This window comes from Magnolia sinica, chromosome 17 (assembly GCF_029962835.1).
Source record: "Magnolia sinica isolate HGM2019 chromosome 17, MsV1, whole genome shotgun sequence".
Lineage (NCBI taxonomy): Eukaryota > Viridiplantae > Streptophyta > Magnoliopsida > Magnoliales > Magnoliaceae > Magnolia > Magnolia sinica.
In genome coordinates, this window is record NC_080589.1 from 1,580,883 (window position 1) to 1,599,893 (window position 19,011).

Genomic DNA, 19,011 nt, shown 5'->3' on the forward strand with positions numbered 1-19,011 from the left:
TTAAGAGCCATCTAAAATGTCTTGAGCTAAGAGTTACTCGTTGATGTTTTTTGCTTTTTTGTTTTCTATATATATATATATATTGGGGCTCCCTGGGTGGCATTTTGGAGGTCCCCCATCTTCGTGAAGAGGCTCATAACACTATCTAATCTCATGCTTCTGAAGATTGACTCCATCTTTTGTATTGATATTATCCTACAAAGAATGAAATAAACTTAAATTAGAAGGGTGTGTTGCCTATGGAGTTATATTCCAATGATTGTCAACTGAAGGTTAGAAAGGCTTCAAAGGGAGATCCTGTGGCAAGGAGCAAAGGGGAGCATAGTCTCCCACGTGGAAAGCTTACAAACCAAAAAAGATGGGTGGAAGCATATGACACAATGTTGTTAGAGGAACAGCTCTGGAGGTTTTGGAGAGAGGCAACATGTGGAAGCAAGTGATAACATGCAAATATGGGACTATGCATGCTTCAGGTTTGTGGCTAGAAGTGTTCTGGATTGAGAAGGAATTCCCAAAGGCTATCGTGGGGAAAATTGGAGATGGACTATGCACCCAGTTTGGGAAAATTGTGGTGCAACAATGAAGCTTTGTTCCAAACATTTTCCAGGCTTTAGCAGGTGATTCCTGAGAAAGATGTCATGACATCTCAAGTGAAGTCTATGACTTTACAGGTTATCAGGTGGTGTCAACACTGGTTTTTGGAAGGGATCTTAGCGATAGAGAGATTGTGGAATTTTTTAGACTCATGAGAGAACTGGAGCTGGACTTTCGATAGGGGAGGGGATTTCACCAGTAGTTCTATCCAATGATTCGGGCGACTCCAACAGCAGCCAATCACCCCGACAATACATATATGGAAGAGCTACCTATGGCCTAGGCCCTATGATGGTGATGACATTCAAATGGCTTGTTGGGAGGGACTAAGTACTTACTGTCAATCAATTGACAAGCACAAATATGGCCATCCCTAATGTAATCTTTGCCTTCAGAACAAGGAATCAGTTGATAATTCTTGCATTATGAGTTCTCTGGGGTCAGAGTTTCTCTCTGTTTGGGATAGAATGGGTGATGCCATGAAGAATTGATGATTTTTTTGTCCTCCGAATGTTGCACAGGCTCTGATGGAGAAAAAGGTGCATCTCTGTGGCTGTAATGGCCAGTCTTATGGCTGTTATGATATAGGAAGTAATGGCCTTTAAGAAAAAAAAAAAATTAAGGAAGAAAATTCAGCAGTCTTGTATTAGCCTGTTACAACCCCATATCAGTCATTACGGCTGTTACTGCCTTTTTTTTCTTCAAAATGGGCATTGCAGTCCCATATCGCGTAACAATTCCTACCGTTAACATTACATAACAGCTGTTTTGGCCCATTACAAAACTGTTTTTGAATGCCATGTGTACCTGGCTTATGAGCTTTGGTTGATAAATGCAACAGCATGATGTTTTGTAGTAGAGGAGAGATGTAGAAGGCAACGTTTTCAAGAACCAGTGGTAGGGTAATGAACTGCTGAAGAGCCTTAGAGTCTTTCAAGCATATAGTAGGGAGCAAATAGACGCGTCTTGGGGGGAGGATCCTCATTTTTTCTAGAGATGATTCCTCATCATCAATGTACAACTTTTGGGTTGTGTGGATCAGTCTTCTAGTTTCTTCTCTAATAAAATCAATTTTGTTTTTCAGAAAAAAGAAGAAATGTTATCAACAAAAATAACAAATTCTCACGAAAGATCTTACAAGTTTAGGCTTGCTGAGTTTGAAATCATTATATTACGAAATATTCACATATGTACATCGATTATGCTTTGCTTGTCTCTTAGCTTGTATTTCCATTTAATTGGGGGTGGGAAGTGTTCATTAAGGGTGACTAGTCTGTAAGTTTCTTCTCATACTTGTCTCAACTTCACAGGTCTTTCTTGATTTGGATGAGAAAGATATGAAACAAATTCGTGTTCTTTTTCGAGAGGTAATCTTAATCAGTGCTCTTTAGGGCTTGTACTTTCTCTTTGAAGTTTGAACTTATATATCTCTTTTGAATTTTATCAGCAACTGAGAAATAAATCATGCATGACAACTTCCAGATTGCATGTCTTTGACTATTTGTAGTCAGCAAAATCATATATACTGTTCTGACATGATAGATTGGAAATGATGTGCTGGAGAGAAACAGTTTCCACAATGTGATTAGGAGGCCATTGGGAAGTCATCTTTGAAGAATTCAACGTGAACTCCATTTGCATTATTGAGTAGATTAAACACAAACCCACAAAACCAATCATTAAAATTAAAAAAAAAAAACCATAATTTCCACTATTTTCAGTGTGTTTAATACTAGATGCCATTTTGTGAAAAACATTATCTGTTTTCGGGCCCTTAGTGATGACATAGTGCAAGCTGTAGAAGCTAGAGCCCTTTGCAAAGTTTGGATATTTTTAGCTCTAAATTCTCGGTCCGGTCATTGTTGAGGGCGACTTCAAAAGTGTTATGATGTGGGTGTCCAGTGAGAGCCATGTCTCATGGAAACTTGCTATTGTGTACAACAGAATTTGGTTTATCCAGGCTTATATACAGGGGCTAATGATGTAGCTGGCTAAGTCGGTTATAAGCCAGCTGTCCCTTTGTATTGGCTACTCATTCAGGTTCCCTCTTCCTTGATTTTCCAATTACTGTGTTACTCTTCAAACAAGAAAAAAAGAAAAAGAAAAAGAAAAAGAACATTAGCTGCTTTGGCTTGAGAACTTTGATTTAATGATTTGAGAATCAACAAAAGGAGGTTACCTCTGTAGTCCATTCCTGGTTTATATAATGATGCGGACACGGGTGCATTCAAGGTGTACCAACGAAGAAAGCGCCAACCACAAGTGCCGTCCTTGTGGATAGGCGAATATTGAGGAGCTGAAGACCTTTCACATGTGATTGGACATATAGAAGACCCCACTTAGGGAAGACACATGTGAAGGAAGATTGGAGAAAGAAGACCGAGCGCCCAAACTTTCCCATACTATGTTATTTGCACGTTTTTTGACTTAGTTAGGGGTCTTTTAGTAATCTTATATCTTTATTTGCTTATCCTAGGGGTATTTTAATAATTTTATGTCTTTCTTTGCTTATTTAAGTGGGGTAAAGCCCTAAACACGAATTTCAACTATTGATTAATGAAAAGCAAACCCTTTGGTTGCCTCCTTCCTCTCTTCTCTCTAATGGTGCTTCTTCTCTCCCCTTGATCTTCTTCTTCTAATTTCTTCTTGTGCCCCTCTAACTTCCTCAAGGTAATAACTTTCTTCCTTCTATTTTTCAGTTTTGGCTAATTCTTCTTCGATCAAAATCTTGAGAACCGATCTAAACCCTAAATCCCCAAATTCTCAAATCCCTAATCCGAGAAACTTCTTGGTTCTTCGAACTAGTGATCTTCATTGATCGATGGGTGTGACCATGCAAGATCGGGAGGTCTCATCCCTCGCCGGATCCAACCTACGTAGTAATTGAATTCCATACTCCATGGTTGTAGTGATGGCCCGCTCCATTGCATGTTTCCTTTATGATTTTCTCAGTTATGATGATTACTGTTAGAATTTTAGATCATTTATTCCTTTTATTTCCGCTGTTTAATTATCTCCATGAGCATGCATCATAATTAGGGCTGTCCTGCGTCAAATTTGGTATCAAAGCCTAGGCTTGCATGGTTTTTGTCTAGATCGAGTTATCAAATTAGGGTTTTGATTTTTAGGTTTAACTTAGGAAAGTTCCAGGTTTAGAAAGTTTTCAATTTTAGAAACTTTCCAATTTTAGAAAGTTCCTAATCTGGAAAATTTTCAGATTTGAGTTGTTTCCTGTTTCAACTTAATTGTGTCAGTTCATAGTAGTTTTGCATTCATCGCATTCATCTTGACAGTCATAACTCCTAGTAGTCTAGTTAGGTAGAGTTTGGTTCAAGTCTTCATTGTATGCCCACGAGAAGAGGTAGAGGTTTCGGACTTCAACCTACCATGAATAATGAGCAGTTATCTGAGCAACTTGCTCAATTGATACAAAAGATAACCGCCCTAGAAGCGGGTCAAAGGCGTGAATTTGCCCGCCTTGAGAACCAAATTACCACTACCATGACTAAGGTGGAGCAACTAGAGGCGTCCCAAAAGGAAAACCCCGCTGTAGGGAAAGATGCGCACTCCCAAGTGGAAGGGATCATTGAAGAACGTGCTGCCACACGTGGTGGTAGTGAGGATAGAGATCGTGGTAACGGTCGTGGTGTGGTGCAAGAGGCACGAGGCATATGTGGTCATCAAGACCGTTATGATCCAGATGAGCGTGCGATGAAGAGTGTGAGAGTTGAGGTCCCGAGTTTTGATGGACGCTTGGATCCCAAGGCATTCCTTGACTGGGTTGCTGACATGGACCACTACTTTGAGTGGTATGGCATGTCAGAAAACCGTCAAATGCGGTTTGCTAAGATGAAGCTTGTGGGTCAAGCCAAGCTCTTCTGGACCAACACCGAGCGTAGGATAGAGAGAGTTGGTAGAGCCCCTATCACACATTGGTATGAGATGAAAGAGAAGTTGAAGGAGAAGTACCTTCCTCTCTCATACCGTCAGAAGCTACTTGACCAATGGCAATCCTTACGCCAAGGGTCAATGCCTGCCGCTGACTACATCGCTAAATTTGAAGAGTATGTGATGCGATGTGATATCCGAGAAGACCCTCTAGTAACGCTCTCGCGTTTTAAGACGGGCCTTTGTGCGGATCTTCAGCGTGAGCTTATTACTCGGCTCTTAACAGACTTAGATGAAGCATATCAAGTCGTGCAGGAGTTAGAGCAGTATCTGAAGGCTCCTGTCTTTCGTCGTTTTGAGTCCTGAGACTCCAATGCTAGATCTAGTTCCCAAGGAACTAGACCTAATATTGGTAATCAACCTAGGGCACAGGCGACCATTCCGCTTAGGCCTAGGGAGGACAAGGGCAAAGGGGTTCTTGGTGCCGGTCCTAGTAACATGAGCCAAGTGAGGTGCTATGAGTGTGGCAACCTTGGCCACATGTCTAATCAGTGTCCTACGAAGAGCCGTGGGAGAGCCTTAGTTATAGGCGAGTCCCACGAGGGTGGAGATGACCAGGGTCATGATGAAGTTGAAGAGTATCACCCTGAAGGAGGATTTACTGATGAAGAAGTGGATGGAGAAGCAACGCTTGCAGTAGTCAGGCGTGTGTTAGCTCAGTCTAGAAGTAGTGCTGACTGGCGTCGAAGCACTATCTTCTACACTATTGCCAAGTGTGGTGAAAAGAATTGTAAGGTGATAGTGGACAGTGGAAGTTGTCAGAATGTGATTTCCACTAGCACCTTAGATCGCTTAAAACTGAAATCCACACCTCATCCAGACCCGTATAAAGTTTCTTGGGTTGACAAGACATCCCTACCTGTCACCCAGCAATGTCTAGTCCCCATCGAGTTTGGGTCATACAAAGAGTCCCTGTGGTGTGATGTTTTACCTATGGATGTGGGACATGTTATCCTAGGTAGACCGTGGCTATTCGATAATGATGTCACGATCTTTGACCGTTCGAATGCGTGTACTTTTATGTATCATGGTAAAAAGATCAAACTTAATCCCATGCCACCTGAGAATACACTAGGGAAGAAGAAGGATGAGAAGGTAAGTGAGCCTAGAGAAATGGGGAAATCCAAACCTAAGTCTTTACATATAATCAGCGCAAGAGAATTTGAAAAAGAGGCTAAGGAGGATTCTATGGTGTATGCCCTTGTGGCTAGAGAAATTACACATGAGGTTCCATCAGAGTTGCCCCGTGAGGTGACCTCGGTCCTGAAGGAATACGGTGATGTATTTCCGAAGACTTACCAAATGAGTTGCCACCTATGAGGGACATACGATGCCATTGATCTTGTCCCAAGGTCTACTCTACCGAACCTTCCTCACTACGGGATGAACCCTGCAGGCGCATGCCGAGTTGAAGAAGCAAGTTGATGAGCTTCGCAAAGGGTTTCATCCAAGAGACTATGAGCCCGTGTGCCGTGCTGCATTGTTGACGCCAAAGAAAGACGGCACGTGGCGCATGTGTGTGGACAGTATCATAAACAAAATTATCACAAGTATAGGTTCCCTATACCTAGACTTGATGATATGCTTGACATGATGGCTAGGTCCACTATATTCTCTAAGATAGACCTCAAGAGTGGATATCACCAAATTCGTATACGCCCAGGAGATGAGTGGAAGACGGCGTTTAAGACGAAAGATGGGTTGTATGAGTGGTTGGTCATGCCCTTCGGCTTGACTAACGCACCCAGTACTTTCATGCGGGTGATGACACAAACTTTGAGGCCGTTTATGGAAAAATTCCTAGTGGTGTACTTTGACGATATTCTTATTTATAGTACCACTAAGGAATCACACCTTGAACATTTAAAGAAGGTCTGTAGTGTCCTTAGGAAGGAAAAGTTGTACGCTAATCTTAAGAAATGTGCATTCATGTCTAACCAAGTTGTGTTCTTAGGATTTATAGTGTCATCTGAAGGGATGCGCGCAGACCCTGAAAAAGTCAGGGCCATAGTTGAGTGGCCAGAACTAAGGAACATTTATGAGGTGCGAAGTTTTCACGGCCTAGCAACTTTTTATCGTCGGTTCATTAGGGGTTTTAGCACGATCATGGCTCCCATTACCGAGTGCATGAAAAAGGGAGAGTTCGTGTGGTCTAAAGCCGCCGTCAAGGCTTTTAAAGAAATTAAGGGCAAGATGGTGGAAGCTCCTGTCATGCGTCTACCTGACTTTTCTACAGTCTTTGTAGTAGCGTGCGATGCGTCTGGTGTCGGTATAGGTGGAGTGTTGAGTCAAGAAGGACACCCAGTGGCCTATTTCAGTGAGAAACTGAATGAGGCAAAACAAAAATACTCCACTTACGACAAAGAATTTTATGCGGTAGTGCAATCCCTGAGACATTGGCGACACTATCTCCTACCGCAAGAATTCGTTTTGTTTTCTGACCATGAGGCTTTGAGATATTTGCATTCTCAGAAGAAACTCAACCCAAGACATGCCAAGTGGGTAGCGTTTCTTCAAGAATATTCGTTTGTTTTGAAACACAAGGCCGGGGTTGAAAACAAACCAACGGATGCCCTTAGTAGGAGAGTGGCGTTGCTCAACTCCTTGAGTGTAGAGGTAGTCGGATTTGAGCAACTGAAAGATGAATACCCCATATGTCCTGATTTTGGGGGTACTTACGCGTCGCTCTCTAGTGACCAGCATATTATGGGTGAATATGTTCTTAAAGATGACTTTCTTTTCAAGGGAGACAGACTTTGTATTCCCCGTATGTCCCTTCGTGAATTCCTCATCTGGGAGCTTCATTCAGGAGGGATAGCTGGACATTTTGGTCGTGATAAGACCATTGCCCTCGTGGAAGATTGTTTCTATTGGCCAAGCCTCAAGCGAGACGTAGCCAAAGTTTTAGGGCAGTGTCGAACATGTCAGCTGGCAAAGCAAAGAAAGCAAAATACTTGGTTGTACACGCCATTGCCAGTGCCACATGCTCCGTGGCAGGACATTAGTATGGACTTCGTGCTCGGGCTTCCCAAGACTATAGAAAAGCACGATTCCGTTTTTGTCGTTGTGGACCGTTTTTCTAAAATGGCGCATTTCCTCCCATGTTCGAAGACGTCAGATGCGTCTCATGTTGCTCGTATCTTTTTTGATGGTGTGGTGCGTCTCCATGGGTTACCTAAAACCATAGTGTCTGATCGTGATGTTCGATTTACTAGCTATTTTTGGAAGACACTGTGGCACATTATGGGAACTCGTTTGCAATTTTCTACTGCTTACCACCCACAAACAGATGGTCAAACTGAAGTGGTAAACCGTAGCCTTGGAAATCTTCTACGTTGTCTAGTGGGTGAACATGTTAAGACTTGGGACCTAATTTTACCAACTGCTGAACTTGCTTATAATGGGTCAGTTAATAGATCGACAGGGTTAAGTCCTTTTGAAATTGTAAGTGGTTATAAACCTAGAATGCCCATAGATCTCTTACCTATGTCTGTTACCCAAAGGTCTTCTGAGTCAGCCGATGCATTCGCACGCCATATTCATGATTTGCATACACATATTAGACAGCGGTTAAATAAGAGCAATGATGATTATAAAGTTTCAGCTGATTCTCATCGTAGAGTGCAAGAATTTCAAGAAGGAGACTATGTAATGGTGCGAATAAGGCCAGAGCGATTCTCTCAAGGATTTGGAAAGAAATTACAAGCGCGTAGTGCTGGACCATTCAAGATATTGCAAAAGGTTGGGTCCAACGCGTATCGGGTTGACCTTCCATCTGAAATGAGCATTAATCCAACTTTTAATATGGAAGATCTAGTCCGTGCCCATACTCCCATTGTTGATACATCGTCCCTTTCATGGCCTTTTTCTGAGTTTGCTACCCAACCCCTTCCACCCCCTCCTCCACCCATTACCCATAAAGAAGCAATTGAGGAAATCTTGGATGACGAGATAGTATCCACGAAAGATGGGGGTTTCCAAAGGTATCTTGTTAGGTGGAAAAACAAACCATCGTCTGAATCTACGTGGCTGTCGGGCGACGCATTGCAGGGTATTGATCCAGATCTACTTGAGCGCTACAAAAGTTTCAACTCGTCGGGGTCGAGTTTTTCTCACCCGAGGGGAATTGATGCGGACACGGGTGCATTCAAGGTGTACCAACGAAGAAAGCGCCAACCACAAGTGCCGTCCTTGTGGATAGGCGAATATTGAGGAGCTGAAGACCTTTCACATGTGATTGGACATATAGAAGACCCCACTTAGGGAAGACACATGTGAATGAAGATTGGAGAAAGAAGACCGAGCGCCCAAACTTTCCCATACTATGTTATTTGCACGTTTTTTGACTTAGTTAGGGGTCTTTTAGTAATCTTATATCTTTATTTGCTTATCCTAGGGGTATTTTAGTAATTTTATGTCTTTATTTGCTTATTTAAGTGGGGTAAAGCCCTAAACACGAATTTCAACTATTGATTAATGAAAAGCAAACCCTTTGGTTGCCTCCTTCCTCTCTTCTCTCTAATGGTGCTTCTTCTCTTCCCTTGATCTTCTTCTTCTAATTTCTTCTTGTGCCCCTCTAACTTCCTCAAGGTAATAACTTTCTTCCTTCTATTTTTCAGTTTTGGTTAATTCTTCTTCGATCAAAATCTTGAGAACCGATCTAAACCCTAAATCCCCAAATTCTCAAATCCCTAATCCGAGAAACTTCTTGGTTCTTCGAACTAGTGATCTTCATTGATCGATTGGGTGTGACCATGCAAGATCGGGAGGTCTCATCCCTCGCCGGATCCAACCTACGTAGTAATTGAATTCCATACTCCATGGTTGTAGTGATGGCCCGCTCCATTGCATGTTTCCTTTATGATTTTCTCAGTTATGATGATTACTGTTAGAATTTTAGATCATTTATTCTTTTTATTTCCGTTGTTTAATTATCTCCATGAGCATGCATCATAATTAGGGCTGTCCTGCGTCATATAAGAATCAGGCCTATCACTTCTTACCCTCTAGCAGGGAAAAAAGGTAGCAACACAACATGAGAGAACTTTTTACTACTAGCTGGATATGGGTTTTGTTGCATAAGATCTGGGTTCAGTTTAATCAACAACATTTACAACATGCTGCATAATTGATCTTCCATTCAGTTGTCCTTGAAGTAGAGGAATTCTATGATAGAAAATAGCATTTACCCTCTGGGCCTAAGTCCATACAGGTAAAGCCCTTGGTTTGGTGATCCATCCTGATCTAATGGTTCCCACTTTGGAAGGGCCATGCCCCAAAAATCTCTCAGATTGGAAGATTGTAAATATCCAATCTTTGGCATTTTTTCCATCGAATGTGGATTGTTGCTCAATTGAATGGTTCGGAACATTATTTGTATGAAATCTCAACTGTAATTTGTAGGCCCGCCCGACTGGCTATTCTTTTACTTGGACCCGACTCGAATCTCAGTGGGTTGCGTTTGGGTCCAAAATTCTTACCTGATTCTAAAATCAGTCGGGTCTGGAGATCCCCTTGATCCAACACGACCCAACCCATTTGCATGCCCGTCCGCAAGTGGTCAATCATGAGGATTTTATCCTTCCCACAGGCCAACCAAAAGTATTTTTTATTGAAGTGAGACAGTTCTTGCTAAGATTGTGTTGTCCAATTGCCAAACATGTACTTTTTTTTTATCCCTTCATGTCTGGAGTTTTAGTGCTAGCCTTTGCTACTACTAGGGTTATTATGATCAAGGTATTCTATAACGGTAACTGTAACGGCCACCGCTGTTACCATTACGATATGGGCTGTAAATCTGTAATGGTGATTGCGTCTCTCTCTCTCTCTCTCTCTCTCTCAGAAAATCTATTTTGGGACAGTTACATGGTCGTTATGGGTCATTTTTTCTGTAATGGCTGTTTTGGCCCCACAACACTTAACCATTACCGTTACATAACCCGCTTTGGCATGCTGTGATTATGATTGCTTTTAGCATATTGGATCTATGAAGGTTCCAAACTTCCAATGGTCTTGTTCCCTTACTTGTGTCAAGGATGGTTGTATGGTCCACTTTGGTTTCGTAGTTCAAAACAGCACTATGACCATTTTTGTCACCAATTGTATGCAATCTTGATGGATCTTACTTTTTCGTGGTCACTGGTCAGCTTCTGGTATATGTGGTCTACATGTGCCGCACAGTATAGTCTTGCTGTTCCATTCCTTTGCGTTATTTGCAGATATCTATTCCGCTTCATCGCTTGCGGAGGATTGTCTTATTTGTGGTGGTAATGTTTTTTTATGCAGTTGGAGCTCATAAAAAGCAGTATCAAGGCCTGCCAATCCAAAGAGGAAGTTGAATCACTCAAGTTTTCTGAAAAAAATCTTATCAACAAGGTTTGTGAACTCTAAGATTTACTTCTACACACTTCAGTTTAAAAAACGAAAAGAAAAGAAAGAAAATTCTGTGGACTTCCTAACAATTATGAAGGCAATTATACAATTACATAATACAGCAATCGCAGTTTCTTGGGTAGCTGGAAATGAAATTGGTTTCCATGGATATGGTGTTTTTTACTATTTTAATGGTAAGAAGTAGCTTTGGAAATTGACTGTCAACATTTTGCTTTTCCCCAGAAAATAAGTAAATTGATTCCCCCCCCCCCCCAAAAAAAAGTTAATCCATGGGCAGTTCACGATAATGAGAGATGCCTCTTGGCGTTGATTGATGACCTTTCTACATTTTCATGGAAATCAAGTGTGCAAAAGAAACAACATATATTGACCATTGACCTTTCATATTACCACTATTTTCCACATTAGAGTTTCAGGGGATTTTCCATATATGTATTTTGGATTCTTGTGACCCCCTTAGCAATTGTCTTCCGGGCACATTACTACTTTTTAACTGTTTCATCACAATATGCGGACCAAGCGATCAGAGCCTAAGGCAAGTTCCAAGCAGAGAGAACTACCTTCCAAATTTTCCTTTAGTTTCTCTCAAACTTCGAGGGACAATGGCATAAATGTGCATAGGTATTCTTGTGGGTCATTGTAAGTTTGCTACTAGGAGCTCCATTCTCAAGAAATAAAGAAAAGAGAAAATTGTGCTGCTGTCAGATTTGTGTCAGTGGACACGACAGCTAGAGAATTTTAACTTTTCCCTATTGTTTGCTCTTAACTTTATAATATACACACCCTTAAATATAGTTAATATACTTAAATGTAATTTATTGTTAAAATTGGTAGACTGATTTTAGTTACTATGCTAAGATATACTCTAGTATTATGGACTAACTGCACAGATTTTCCACATGTTGTTTTTCTACAGATGACAATGTCTAATACATCTTCATGTATTATACTGATGTATGTATTCGTCTAGGTTAAACTGGTATAATAAATATTTGCAGCTGCTCATACACAACACCTCTTCGTGCTGTGTTACATTGTTAACACTCCAAACATTTTAGTCCTTTTCACCCTCACATAAATCTCCATGTTATTGTTTTTTTCCCTCATTCCTTGTTTTCTACCATTGAACTCCAGATCTATAATGATTCTTCTGAAGCCAAGATTCCTGCAGTTCTAGACTACTTGGGAACTGTCATTGAGGTACTTGCTTTCATTCTTTATATTCCTTTATGTTTTCATATTTTCTTTAAAAAATCCATCTGCAATGTGATGAAAGGTATCTGCATTCTTTTTCAAGATAACAAATTTATTAATAAAAACAAAAGAGGCTATGGAAAACAAATTTATTAATAAAAACAAAAGAGGCTGTGGAAATTCAAAGGAAGTCTGTATACAAAAGGAAAGCCGCCGGATACCCAATTTTGTGAGAGACTAAGCATATTTCCTGAAGTCTCTCTACAACTTCAATCTTTTGGCTTTCACTGAATTACCTCAACTCGTAGTTACATAATTTTAATAATCCTGATTTCTTTTTCTTTCTTTGTTTCTTTTTTTAATGTAATATCTGATAGGAAAGCTGCATTTCGAACTTCTTCCATCTTGTTAATATGCTAGCATCCATTTGTTTTGCATATCTCATTCTTGTAACTGCTATGATAATCTTCACAGGTTATGCTAGGATGGTTTCCCCCTCTTCCATATGTGCAGTCATCTTCATTATCATAATCATCTTAGCCTTTTCCAATAATTTGCAGCCTGCTTTTAAATGGTGGTCGACACCTGGAAAAAGTTTTCGATTGGCTGCATCCTGCACATCCCTATAGACAGTCGCTGTGCTAAAAGGAAGTTATTTTGAAATTTAATTATAATGCCTCTGGAGGATAATCCAGGAAAGTCCTCTCTCCCAACCAATGTTTGATGTAATACACAATGTTGTCAAAATCATTATCGTATCGCAAATCGTAGTAGGGGTTGAATTGTAATGAATTGCAAATGGTATCGTAAATCGTAAGATTTTTTTTACAATTTTCTTAAAAATATGAAAAATATAAATAAATCACACACACGCACGCACGCACCTTTGATATTGTTGACCGACAAAAAAAAGATATTTTGATTTCTAAACATCATTCCATTCCATAATACATATAAGTTAGCTTGATTGTAACCATCCATAAAAACATTACAGGCAAGTCATATATCAATTTTGGTGTTTAGACCAGTTAAGAAGTAAGAAATCACAAAAAAAGCTACACGATATAATGTCAAAGAGAATAAATATCATTTAATATCTTATAAAGAACAAATAAAATAATTTTCCTTTTCTAAACAATTCTCAAAACCCCCACCAATTTAAAAACATAAAATGAAAGCCAAGTGAAGCTTAAAATAGAAGAGAACAAGTATAATTTGAATCGTAAATCGGAATTTGAATCGTAAATCATAAGATTCAAATCATAGAATCATAGGATTTATATAAAAAGAGATTCAAGGTTGGGATTCAAATTGTTTAGCTTAAGATTTGACTAAAATTGTATATCGTAAATCTTAGGAGTTGACAATACTGGTAATGCATTATATTAGTAATTATTGTATTTTGCTTTGCATCTTTAGGTGGCTAGCACACGATGTAATATAAAGTGTAAATTGTTGATAGCATCCTATTGGTTGTATTCCCTGGCAGGTGTTGTTTCAACACTTTTCTCTGCTCATTGGTGCAGGCAGGTTGCAAGTTCCTAATATTTGCACATCACCAGTCTATGATCAACTCAATACACCAGTTTCTTCTTGTAAGATCATTCAATTCTCGATTTCTTCCTTCAATATCTTTTCACCTTTAAAAAAAAAAGGGAAAAGAAAACAAAAGAAAAAAGAAGCCATCTCATCTTCAAACATTAACTTTTTCAGAAAAAGAAAGTGGGTTGTATTCGAATTGATGGTACTACTCCGTCATCATCAAGGCAAGCCTTAGTTTCAGATTTTCAGGAGAGAGAGAATATAAGGGCAGCAGTGGTAATATCTTAGCCACTTTTCAGTTGTTCTTTCTTCCCTTCTGGCTGTTTTCATGCAATTGCAAGAATTTGATTCCTCTTGCAAGCCTTGTCATCTTTACTTGCTTTGTTTCCTCTAACTCCTTGACTGAAAAATGCAACATGCAGCTCTCTATTAAAGCCGGAGGAGTTGGATTAACTTTAACAGCGGCAAGCACAGTCATCTTTGCCGAGTTGTCTTGGACTCCTGGTGATATAATTCAAGCAGAAGACCGTGCTCATCGTATTGGCCAGGTAAAAAAATGAATAATATTCATATAGGCGCTGGTGAGAGGCAACTATGGGCTGGGTAGTCTGTTTATTAATCGGGCAGAAAGTCAAGCCTGAGCACTGCCTATTCATTAATTAGGCTGAAATTCTGGTCTGGGCCTGACCTGTAATAGTCACAAGGCTCTGGCTGGGCCCTCAAAGAAAAAGTCATCAAATCATGGAGTGCCCCCACAAAAAAAAAAAAGAAAAGAAAAGAAAAGAAGAAGAACTGTCATTGAGGCCTGTGCTCGATATGTGGACCTAAAAATCCAGCCCAATTATGGTCTCTGGTGGGTCAGGCCCAGAAACCTGGTTAGCCAGGCCATCCGGGCCCATTTCCAGCCCCCATGCTGGTCAAGGTGTTCCAAAACTGTATCGGTGGCCGTAACGGCCACCACCATTACTGTTATGATATGGGCCATTGCGGCCCTTTTTTATTTTTTGAAAAAACTGTTACAGGGCTGTTACGGCCTATTTTTCTGTAACGGCCGTTTCGACCGCATAATGGTTATGCCCGTTACTGTTACATAACAGCCGTTATGTAACCGATTTTGAATACCTTGATGCTGGTCTAGAGGCATTCTTCTCCTTTTGCAGTTTGGGATGAAAAAGTTACTGAGGTTCGAACATTTATGTGCTTCTGCTCTCTCAAATTTCTCGTTTTGCAAAAAAATTTGTTGGGAAAATGATAACTGGTAGAACATTGCAGCATTGACAATTCATGTACTGAATTGCATAATTTCTCATATTTATTTGTTCTGATGGTGGCCTTCTTTCTTTTTTGCAGGTATCATCTGTTAACATATACTACCTGCTTGCCAATGACACAGTTGACGACATAATCTGGTGCCCATTTCTATTGATTATGCTTTCAAGGATTTATTATTTTATTCATTTGTTTCTTCTGTGGACTACTAACCTTTGATTCTCTTGTCTAGGGATGTTGTTCAGAGCAAGTTGGAAAATTTGGGCCAGGTTAATTTGTCTTTCTTTTGGTTTATCATACCTTTCAACATTTCCTGAAAGTTAATCTGCCCTTGATTCATGCGTCATGCACATTTCATATTTTAATGGTTGTCTCAGAGGTGAAATAGCTTAAAAGCTCATGCAGTCCAAATTTGTTCATTTCAGTGATCTCCATTCACTGTCAATTATGAGTGCACATCACTTGTCTAGTCCAGCATTTACGAAGAATTTGAGCACCTTGACACAGTCTATCCCTAGTTGTCTTTGTCATTTGCTGCACAAAAAGCTGTTGTATTGTCCTTGAATCAAGAGATGAAAAGCTTCAAAAGACGGCAAAGAAACACCACAGCTCAACCCCCCCCAGTTTCCTCTCTCTCAAGCTTCAAGAACTTGGCTGTGGTCTCTGCCATTTTCAGATTATTCGATCCTCTCTGAATTTTTCATTGAGTTGATTTATCTAAATACTCAGAATCCACTGATCAGAATGCATTTCTTTGGCACTCTGTTCCCAATGACACTTAGCTAATTATGTTAGGGCCCGTTTGGCTGGTCGGATTGGAAGGGCTTGGATGGTATTGGAAGGGATTGAAAGTCAAATCCCGGGATTGGCCTGGCGTGCCAAACAGAGTCGGTGATCTGATCCCAATCCCATGGATCTTAAGACAATCCACTGACAACACCATCATTACCTCTAAATCCCATCCAATCCAACCTAATCCTTTCAAATTTGCCTGGGACGTGTTTGGTTTGAGGGATTGGAAGGGATGAGAAGGTTTAATCCCAGGATTGGCCGGGCGCACCAAACAGATTGGATATAGCAATCCAGGGATATAGCAATCCCATGGATCTCCAGACAATCCACTGACAACACCATCATTACCTAGAAATCCATGCCATCCACCCTAATACCATTCAATCCCTCCCAATCCACCCGGCCAAACGGGCCCTTAAGGCTACATTAGGTATTTGTCGATGTGCGGATTCAATAGTTATGAACTTAGGTGGTTGCTAATCTTCCACTTTCAGGCTGCCACAGGACAGGATAATCCAATTGGGGTGACTTTTGGGCCATGAGGACCATGACTGGTGTGACCTACAGGGATCGACAGTCTGGGCACACTACACTGTACACATGTCTATGTGTATGGTGGATATATATTGTGAGGGCATCCATTCTGCGTATCATCTTCATAGTCACATCCTGGCTATTTGCAATGAGCTCTACGCATCCTGTTTCGTCAAAGATTTCTAAGGATATCCATTCTCCTTATGGTGGACTGAATTTTTTTCTTCATCTCATTTTTAGAACTCTACGTTCTTGCCCATTTTTGTCGAGGTTCAGGACTCAGGGATTCAACCCAACTTGTTTGGGTCTGGGTGGAGTCGGGATTCACAAGGTGGACTCGGACAAGTTGCATCAGACTCATCTGAGTCTTAAAACCATGATTTTTACTGGTTGTATTTAGAACTTTTCAACATTAATTTTTGGTTGGTTTCTGATATTTATGATGAATTTTTGTGGATACTCAGATGCTTGATGGCCATGATAACACCTTGGAAGTTGCTGTCAACAAAACAAGCAGAAGCCCTGCAAAGCAGCTAGCCCGTAACTCTTTAGCTGCTGTCAACCAAACAAGTAGAAGCCCTGCAAAGCAGCCAACCCTCGACTCTTTCTTGAAACCTTGTCATGGTACCCAAACAAGTAGAAGCCCTGCAAAGCAGCTAACCCTCGACTCTTTCTTGAAACCTTGTCATGGTACCATAGATAAAGAAGTACGTGGTCATGGAAAACAGGACCATGAATTTTCAGGCTCATCCGAGTCTTAAAACCATGATTTTTACTGGTTGCATTTTGAACTTTTTGACATTAATTTTTGGTTGGTTTTCTTGTTGATTTGCTTTCTGATATATATGATGATTTTTTGTGGATATACTCAGATGCTTGATGGCCATGAAAACACCTTGGAAATTGATGTCGGCCAAACAAGAAGCAGTCCTGCAAAGCAGCTAACCCCCAACTCTTTCTTGAAACGTTGTCATGGTACTATAGATAAAGAAGCAGGTGATCATGGAAAACCAAAAAATCCCAGAAACTAAGGCATGTAAGTGTACAATGTATAATAGTAATATAAACAACGTTTCTGTTTTTGTATATCAGATTCCTGGGAGGTACCGTAATTTTGAAATGGGGGCCAAATCCCTTCGAAAATGATCTAAACAATGGTACATCCCCACATGTAATATGTTATCTGCCAACGGTTACCGTCTTTTATGGGAGATGTGTATGTTTGGTTTCTCAAATTGTTTTGTAAAAGTTGAGTTCTTGAGAAGGAATGAATGATCCACTCCCAACTCGTGTATCACTATACATGCAATTCCCATATACTGGATGCTTGGATCTCACCTTTGGATTGCCTCCTGAGAAATATCACCTGCATCCAATGAGATTCGAATAGTTCGATCAATGGATTCTTGGTTGTTTGATGCGGTCTGTCACTTTATTTTACATATTGATCGTCCATTTGTAGTGTCTTGATGAAGGGGTGCCATACGATGCTTGGGTAGGTGTCCAGCTTGTTTGGTGGGCTGGTTATGGAGTCCTGACAATGTACTTGTTCGGGTCTTGCCTGAACCAGCTATGACATGATTCAGATAAGAAGTATACAATAAATTCCTTGGGCTGAGTTTTTCAGTTTGTTCAAGTGGGGTCAATGGTGCCTCAACCCACATGCACAGTTCTGAAACTTGCTGAGTCAACCGGAAGCTCAGCAAATCTGACTCATTGAGAAACTCACTTCAGAGAGTGACCTGGTTCTTACTTGACAACGCTCATCAAGTTGGCCTGCTGGCTCAGTGAACTCAAATCGCATTGATTTAGGCCAAGTCACTTGCTGGACAAACTGTTCTTTATTTAGGCGGATTGGGAGAATTCAAACTCTTCCCCCCCCCTCCCTTTTCACAAAAGGCAAAGCATTAACTAGTGCTCCATATGTTTGAAGTTTATTCTTAGCGATTTGATATTACTTGTATATAATAACCATTTTAAATATTCCTCTGCATATTTTTTAGTTTATTAATTTAATTATAAAAAATATTGAATCATATATATACTCGTTGAGCCTGTGAGTCAACCCAACCTGACTAGACACCGGGTTGAGTTTTTGAATTGTGCAAACATGGCCCATGCACAGGAAATTCATTACATTGGAAGATCCTAGGTATAGAATATTCGGTCATTTTTTGGCTGAATGTGAACCACTGTTATATTTTCTTAACTGTCTATCTATTCAGACACCTATGAAGGGTTAGGGTTCTTCCGTCTGTAATATTCTTTCTGCAATGCCATCGATGATGGGTCCCATATATCTATTCTGGACCAATGAACAATGTGGCCGACTTGTACAAACTGAAAGATGGTACTGCACAAACCTTCCGTCCACAGAACTGTATAACACATCCTTCATGATATGCATAAGATTGTCTGGAGACATCTGGGGCAACGTCTCTCAAAGGTGCACCCAACAAGATGGTCTGATAATCGTGTTGGGACTCTCCTTGAGCTTCTTTCAGAATACACACCATGCCGGATTTCCCATAAATAATATGAAAATTTGTAATTCTATATTGGCAACTTGGCATGCTTAATAACATTGTTATTTAAATTAGCAAATCAGGCATTAGCTCTATTGTTCACCAAAAGTGGGCCACTGATATTGTTGATGGGTCACCTATTGGTGAAAGGTGATTCACTCAAGGAGATTGAAGAATCTCAGCCGCAGCATGTGTGCAAGATGCAGGACATTCAGTGGAT

General features: G+C 40.4%; 1 protein-coding gene across 7 annotated transcripts in view; it reads left to right on the forward strand.

The window, feature by feature from the left end:
* LOC131231432 (uncharacterized) overlaps positions 1-17,501 on the forward strand; it is a 34,902-nt gene extending 17,401 nt beyond the window's left edge. For 5 of the 7 annotated variants that reach the window (XM_058227610.1, XM_058227613.1, XM_058227614.1 and 2 more), the window contains 10 exons: positions 1,905-1,961; positions 10,828-10,917; positions 12,070-12,135; positions 13,656-13,724; positions 13,843-13,947; positions 14,094-14,219; positions 15,022-15,080; positions 15,173-15,209; positions 16,731-16,973; positions 17,139-17,501. In XM_058227610.1, the coding sequence (XP_058083593.1) occupies positions 1,905-1,961; positions 10,828-10,917; positions 12,070-12,135; positions 13,656-13,724; positions 13,843-13,947; positions 14,094-14,219; positions 15,022-15,080; positions 15,173-15,209; positions 16,731-16,973; positions 17,139-17,297 (1,011 nt within the window). In that variant the 3' untranslated portion in view covers positions 17,298-17,501. Of the gene's footprint in view, positions 1-1,904; positions 1,962-10,827; positions 10,918-12,069; positions 12,136-13,655; positions 13,725-13,842; positions 13,948-14,093; positions 14,220-15,021; positions 15,081-15,172; positions 15,210-16,730; positions 17,045-17,138 lie in introns of those variants that run through there. The other 2 variants (XM_058227612.1, XM_058227616.1) reach the window with 2 other exon arrangements.
* The last annotated feature ends 1,510 nt before the right edge of the window (positions 17,502-19,011 follow it).